This window comes from Phaethon lepturus, unplaced genomic scaffold (assembly GCF_000687285.1).
Source record: "Phaethon lepturus isolate BGI_N335 unplaced genomic scaffold, ASM68728v1 scaffold4760, whole genome shotgun sequence".
Classification (NCBI taxonomy): Eukaryota; Metazoa; Chordata; class Aves; order Phaethontiformes; family Phaethontidae; genus Phaethon; species Phaethon lepturus.
In genome coordinates this window covers 20312-28048 of record NW_010514032.1, presented here as the reverse complement: position 1 = coordinate 28048, position 7737 = coordinate 20312, and the positions used below count along the sequence as shown (strand labels likewise).

Below are 7737 nucleotides of genomic sequence, written 5' to 3'. Positions count from 1 at the left end.
AAAGCCCGTGTGACTCCTCTATTCGCTGGGCAACTCCGGGCAGTCACCGTGTGTCTGTCTTAACCAGCAATCCAAGCCAGGGAAGAGCATTCAAATCTTCAAAGCTTGGCACTCAAATTGTACCCGCAAGATCTGTACACACTCCATCAGCCTGCAGCAACCTTGTAACTCCCTAACCCCATCTCCTCCCCATTCTTGCAGAGTCCCGGGGTAAGATTTAGAGTAGGACCTTGAAGATCCTGCTGCTTCGCAAGTGCAGGTTGTCCCCGCAGACCAAAGCATGGCTGCAGAGTTACAGATTTGCACTTGCGTGAGAAGAACAGCAGCAAAATCCAGCTGAAAGTTTTAACAGCGGCAACTGCAGCTGTGGAAAACTATAACGAGCAGGCAGCCCAACCACCACGCTTTGGGAAGAGTTGTCCCTTTCGGTGGCTTTTTATTCTTCCTTTTTTTTTGTCTCTATAATTTCCTACAGAAAGCAACTGGAGATGGGGCAGAAACAGGCCAGAAAGGAGCAGCACATGAGAAAGTCCATTACCTCCCAAAAAGCCTCCACAAACTGACACAGCAGAAGCAATGACTTCTTTGGCTTTCTTATGAACTTATTGGGGCTTATGAGTTTGGATTTCATAGAAGAAGATATGTTCACCCCAAGATGCAGGTTCCTAATTAATTGGCACTACTGCAAATAATGGGTTTGGGGGATTTTTGTTGTTTTTCAGGAAGCAATTTAGTTCAGTTTAATTTCCTAATGCGAAGTACCAGATTCAACAGATCTGGTATTGGTGTCTGGTAAGGATGCCCACTAATTATAAGCATGCCTTTTATTCACCTGATTGATGGTGATGCCTTGTGGTACACACATGTTTTACTCCAGGCACTTTTGAAACCATGGGATCTTGATGCAAGAGGCCATTTAAGCACAGTGGGGAAATCCTTCTCTGAAGGAGTCACTGCACTCTGCTGTGCTGGCCTCAAGCCATACCAGCAACATCTCTGAAGCTGCAATGGCCGTTTCAGTTGTGCGTCACGTGTGTCTGGATTCTCAACCAGTGCAAATGGAGAGAGAAAAAAACCTCACCACACTCAGGTGCAGACCCAAGCAGAGTCCAAAACCTCAGCTCCAAACAGAACAAACTGCGAAGCCAGCAGCGCCGCATGGAGGGCGATGCTCCAGCCTAGGTGGTGGAGGTGGGGTCTGAGCATGGTTCAGGACTGTGAGATGCTGCTGGGGGCCAGCTAAAAGGAGGGTCAGAGGATCTGACACAGACCTATGGGCCTTAGTATGTGTTAATAACAGGCTGTGAGGGCACTGCAAGCCTGCTCTTGAAGCGTGCCCCCCGCCATGCACTGAAACTTTCCAGGAGTCCAAGGCAAGAGCAGTGGGCAGCACCCTAGGGAGGACTTCATCTCCCAACACACCCACCACTCTCCCACCCAAACATTATCATCCAGATGCCTTGGACTAAAGGGAATTTCATCCTGATGGGTTGTTTTCTCTCTCTCCCAAAGGCAGTTGCAGACTGATAAACATCTTCAGAAAAGAGAGCGGAGGGGGATTAACTGCAGCCTTTTAACTTCAGGCTTTCAAACCCGCTCGCGCGGCTCCCGAGGAGCTGAACCACGATTGCTCTCTCCCTTGCTCAGACCTCGTGCAAAGTCTTTCTGCCAGGGGCAACAGGGGGGACCGCAGGAGAGCAACCTCAACCCTGCAAAAACGGGACGTCCTAATGAAGATACTGAGAGAACCGGACACCATCGCTGCGTGCTGCGAAGAGAATTTACATAATATTACTCTAACAGTTCAGTAAAAATGGCATCGGTAAAAGGAGGCTTTCAAGGAAGAAGTTACCCCCGAACACACAGGGAGTGCAGCTCAGAGAGTTTCTGTTTCATTTTGTGACATAAATCACCATTACTATTTCTTTCTTACGATGCTTAAAAGAGCAGGAGGATACTTGAAATAAAGGCTGTGCATGCACAATACCCACACAAATAAATTCCAGTGATCCACCCCAGCACCAGACACGGTGCCCTTCCCTGGCCACAGAGCTGAGCCCTCCCTTTAGGAGGGGTAGGGGAATTCATCACCAAATATACAATTTATTATAATGGAATGATATCAGGAAACAATACTAATTGGAGTCTGAACGTGTCCTCCACATCATATTAATCTACTGTTTAACTTGCAGAAAAGACAGTGAGGAAATAAAAGCTCAATTCACCCAGCCTGAGATCAAAACTGTCATGGCAATATTGGCAGGTTAGACCCTGATTCTTTAAATAGTACATTGCCTTTGTTAAACAAAAGTCATTCTTTTATTACATAATAGAGATTATAAATAAATGTAAAGTGTGCATGCAGTCAACTGCATATTATACAAGCAATATCTATGTTAATAATTGTTTTCTTTGGCAGGCCAGAATCCAGCTGGACATGCAATATTTACATATCAAAATCCTTGGTGTGTTCAAGTCATATTGGATGCAAGTGAAAATATATATGTATATATATTTACCGTATACACACACACATATATATGTATAAGGGTATATATACACCTCTGCATATATACTGTATACATATATACACATAGGTATATGCTAAAAGTGGATTTCATCTTTTTCTGATTCAGGTGATGCAGGCCTTGAAACACTAAAAATATCCTGACAGGGTATCTGGGGAGGCTGCTGGGGTGATAAACGAGACTTGGGGGAAGAGATCTGGGGCACGTTCTTTTCAGACAATATTTTTAAAATTTCTGCCACCTGCTTCTCAAGGGCAGCCATCCTACTGCTTAGCAGCTGGATATCTTCTTTGAGTTCGTGCTTGACTTCCTGCAGCGTGGTTTGTAAGGCCTGCTCAGGAATGGGGTAGAAAGGATGCCTACCATCAGCCTGAATGGGGCTGTGCTCCAGCGGGCTGCGAGTCTCACCAGCTTTATCCAAGCGAAGGTCACTTTTTGTTATTCCACTGTCACAGGAGTCTGTTTTCCTCAGTGGGTTTTTATTTACACCATTCTCTGGGTCATTGCACTTGGGGTCGTCGGACAGCAACCCCATCGACTCAGCCTTTGTGACGTTGTTCCAGTCCTCCTTCTTCTCCTCGTGGGTCCCCATCGTGTTCTTCAGTCGAAGCCACCCTTTCCCGTTCCCATTTTTCATCCGCATGGGACTGTTTACTTTCAGACATTTTTGGTCTCCGTTTCCATTTGGTTTAAGCTCCATTGCATCCCTGTTGTTCTGCTTCACAGCTTCACTGGTTTTCATGTAAGCCAGGGATGTCTGGATGGGGGTGATCTGAGACACGGTGACCACGCTGGTGCCTGTGATGGAGGCCCCATTCTGCACGCTCCGGCTTTCCACCTGAAGCTGGTTCCTTTCCGGGTCGATGTGGGTTGAGCCTTGATTACGCATCTCCTTTTGCTGTTTGAATTTCTGGAAGAGTTTCCGGACGGGGTGGTCCACAGGGATGCTCAGCGTCACCTCATTCTTCTGGCGCAGGCGCTCCTCTTCTTCCTTCTTGACATCACTGATCTTCCGGAAGATGATCTATGGGGATAAACCCACAACAGAGTCAGTACCCAAAATATATTATCAATCACATACGGCAAACTTTACTGGGAGATGGGGAAACGATAATGAGAGTTCTCCTTCCTTTCTATCTTAATTTCTTGTAGTGAATTCAAATGGAGCTGATCAAGTAACCTCAGATATATGCCGCTGCATATATACACACACTTTCTTAAAAGTACACATTAAAAGTGTGTTTCACCTTTATTTTTGATGCAAAACACAGAGCCTTGAAGAACTAAAAATATCCTGACACCAAGAGAAGGAAAAAAAGTAAATAAAGAGAAGGAAAGAAAGTGAATAAAGAAAGAAAGTGAGCAAGAACCCAAATACCATGATACCTTCCTACCCATTACGCACACTCATACCTGCTCCACCACTACCTTTAGTACAGACCAAAAGGAAACAGTAATTCAGTGGAAACTACACAGCTGTAAGTTTAACTCAATGCACATACCTTTCCAGAGACTGGAAAATCCAAATGTGCTTAATACTTTTTAGTTCTCCTTATTGCTAGTTTTATAGCAGTGGCTGGAGGGTGCAGTTAGGTTCCTCATGTGCCATGTTGTGTGGCTTCATGCAACACAAGCGTTTCCTGGAGTGTTTATATGTCTAATATGTGTGGGTGTACTGGGGGCACCATGGAGAAGCACTGTAACAGGAGTGTGTGATTGTAAAACCCAGGAATATCCACCGTTTTGGGATGCCGTGCCATTTAATGCTGCAGTTATTTCACCCTGCAGCATCTCTCAGCCTCCATAGAACAAGGAAGCTGAGCCTCAAGCTGTGAAAGGATCCACAGAGTAAAAAACTTCCTGTTGACTTTATACGTGTTACCCATATGTTGTTGTGTTTTGGTTTTTTTTTCCCCCCAGGTTCATTCAGTTTTCTTGAATGTGGGACTGAGGCAGGATAGGGAAACTCTGGTTCTCTGAATGACGATACTAAAGCGAAAAGCAGCCCGTGATTAAATGCAAATACGGACTGTGTAGGGATAATCTCGGTAAGAAAAGTAAAAGAAAGCCCCTGCAATACACAGAAAACCCTCTGTGACAGTCAGGTGTAGGTTTTGAAGTATCCATTTGAGTATCCACATTTCAGTGTCTATTCACTATTTATAAAAAGGCTTCTCACACCTGTCCATATTTGCAAAGGAATAGTGTCAAATCTCAGATCTTCAGAAGTCGGCAGAGGAGTGCCACGATGGCTACAGCTCCTTCCCTGCATGAATCTGGGATGACCTGGACTTCAAAGCTTCATTAGAGAGCTTTCAAATGCAGTAAATACATCCTTGTGTGCTGCTGATAGATGCAGCTGCTTATAATAATTTGGAAAGTTGTTCATTAGAAGCCCAGTATAAAAAAAAGCAACAGAGAAACATGGAAGATACTTTCATCTGACTGCTCTGATCTACATGCAGCAACACATACACTCATTTAGAAGCTCTCCTTCATTAGAGTCTACCCTCATGGAGCAACTGTCTCTCAGACAAGACACTGGGGACAGTGGGGCAAAAGAAGTTGCCCTTGATTCAAAATTAAATAATTACATTTAATTGAAGCCATGCTCTGTAAATGAAGATTTGGAAGGTGGGGTGTGTTGTTTTGTTTGTGCCTTTCTTTCCCTGCAGCATGGCACCTCTGGCAGATGATGCAATGCTGAAAGCAACCAGCTGCAAGGATGTGTCCCCAAGACGTGTGTCAGAGAAGACGGCCGGTTCCTCCTCTGGCCTCCCCGTCTGGCTGTGCTGGTCTGGCCTGTGCTGTGCCAGGCCGGAGCGGCTGGGTCCCTGAAAACACCTGGGGTGGAGAAAACATCCTGTACCCAATGTTTCCCTGCTCTGTGGCCACGATCCTATCTCACATCCTCCTCTCCCCCAGCCAGCTTGTGCTGGAGATGGCCGGAGGCAGGCAGGGATGCTGCACGGCAGGCAGCTGCCTGCAGTCTGGCAGGGGCTCGCAGCACTCCTGGGTCCAGAGCAGCAGCGACTGCATGGCCAGGAGAGGCACGAGGTAACTTTGGTACCTTCTGTCCAGGCGGCTGTTTATAAAGACCAGAGAGACAACAACAAAGACCACAGTGCCAGCTTTTTATGTCCCCTCCAAACACTCATTCTTCACTGAAAACTACCCTTATCTCCCTTTTCTTCCACCAGCCTACTCTTGTTCTTTCATGTCTCCCTTTTCTCCTCTCAGTTCAAAACTTCTCCAGCCAGAGGTTACCTCCCTGCACAGAATATAATTACCCATGACTGCTGCTACTGCCTTCTGCAGAAGAAAAGCCAAGACTTTGCTAATTTAACACTGCCTTTACCTCAGATTCCTGAAATGGACCCTTCCGAAAGCCAGGAAATCACTACGGGGTTTTTCTGCCCCAGAACCACTTGGCCAGATGTCACTCAGATGAGCCGAGCCCAAGGAGCACAGGGGTCTGAGCCCGAGAGCTCCTGTGCCTCGGCACGGGGTCAGCGCTTTGGGGAAAGCTGAATGCACCCCTGCTGCAGGGATGGGAGGCCGAGGTGATGAAGCCCATCAGATTGGCAGTGCAGATCTGCTCCGACCAAGTGAGACCAAGGACCCAGTAACCACTCAGAGCTGTGGGCTTTCTCCCCACTTTACGCTCATACGGTGAAGACGCGCTCCCAAAGCCCTGCTGCCACCGCCCCAGGAGGAGGTGTTCCTTCAGCCTCTTGCAGGATGCAGGCTGGAGCCTGGCAGAGCTCCTCCATAAATCCTTTCCTCTTTCTCTGCTTGGGACAGAAAGTGCTACACCCTGGAACGATTATGGGCAGCTCCTTTGAAGAAGCAAGCCTGCTGCGCTCTGAATTAGCACAGAAAAAGCCCAGGGACTTGGAAATCCAGGGGCTCGCCGGGAGTCAAGAATTCAGGACTGATCTACCTTGGTGGAGCCGTATTTTCAAGGGAGCAAATGTGGGCTGATGCACAGCCCTGTGCCCACCCTCCCCTCAGCCTTCTCATGAAACCCAGATGTGCTCACAGGTGTTTGCTATTCTCTCTGTCACTCTGCAATGTGTAACCATGCAGACCCTCATATCCCAGCTGACGCTGTGAGATTACGGCACTCTGGAGACCAGGGTCTTGGCCCTCGTTCACCCACTGAATAACTCTGTCACTACAAGGAAACCATTTCACCCCTGCGTTACCCATGGAGACTGTCCCCTCTTCAGGATGTCCACGCTCAACCAAGGGAGCGCTACGCCCAGGGCAGCAGGGATCTAGTCTTGGTCAGGACTACTCGATATTGTTAGAATATGTACAAGTAAAAGGAACGAAAGATCCTCTTATACAGACAAAGAACTGGGGAAAAAGTGAGATGTGAATTCTAGCAGTAATAGTTGTTTTTCATTACCAATTTTTTCCATATTAGGAATTTTTTCATGTGGTTGGATTTAATCCACTTCCACGGTGGTTTAACTTAAGCCAGAATAGGATTAAATGTGTTTACATGGAGACTTAATTCTATTAATGTCTAATAACTATTACTGGCTATTTTTCGCTATAAATAAGAACAGAAAACCACCTCATGCAATCTGACATTCCTCAGCAAATTGGGAGAGGCTTATTTTGAAATCTTAAATTAGATGAGCTACCTCAGTTGTCCCTGACCCTCTTCAGAGAAACCTCTGAACACAGGCCTGTCCAAACCTATGGCCCAGGAATAAACTCAAAACCCAAAGGAGTTAATCAGAAGAAACTGAATTAACTGTGTGTATAGCACATCTCAGAGTAAACAGCCATACCCCTGTCTCACAGCAAGTGCTTAAGTTCATTAATGTGACAGAGATTCAGTGTAGGACTTCATTTTCTTTACGGGTGGGATTGTGAAAAACTGCCCCATGCGACACAAATCCTGTCTCCTAAGACCAGGTTCCTGTTTTTCTTGCTTTTAATGTATTTATTTTGGGAAGGAGGGGGAATGGAAGTGATGTTAATTACTGAGCTGGCAAAGGTTAAGTAGTAGCTAACTGATGGCCAGTCCTGGGAACTGAAGTACTTGGGTTATCTACGAGGCAGGCATAGAGGAGACAACAGCAACTTGAGATTGTCCATTTGATCTTAACCACAACCTCCTTTCCCTCCCCTCCATACCAAAAGGCAACTTGCCGTGACTGTGAACTCAGCCCATCACCACTTCCAAAGAGGG

At 46.5% G+C, this 7737-nt stretch overlaps 1 protein-coding gene across 1 annotated transcript in view; it reads right to left on the bottom strand.

The window, feature by feature from the left end:
- Window positions 1–2604: 2604 nt before the first annotated feature.
- Window positions 2605–7737, bottom strand: part of LOC104624445 (potassium voltage-gated channel subfamily H member 5-like) — a 5647-nt gene continuing 514 nt past the window's right edge. The window contains exons 2-3 of the mRNA XM_010291816.1: window positions 5437–5613; window positions 2605–3552 (exon numbers count right to left, since the gene is read on the bottom strand). Of these exons, the coding sequence (XP_010290118.1) occupies window positions 2605–3552; window positions 5437–5613 (1125 nt within the window). The remainder of the gene's footprint in view (window positions 3553–5436; window positions 5614–7737) is intronic.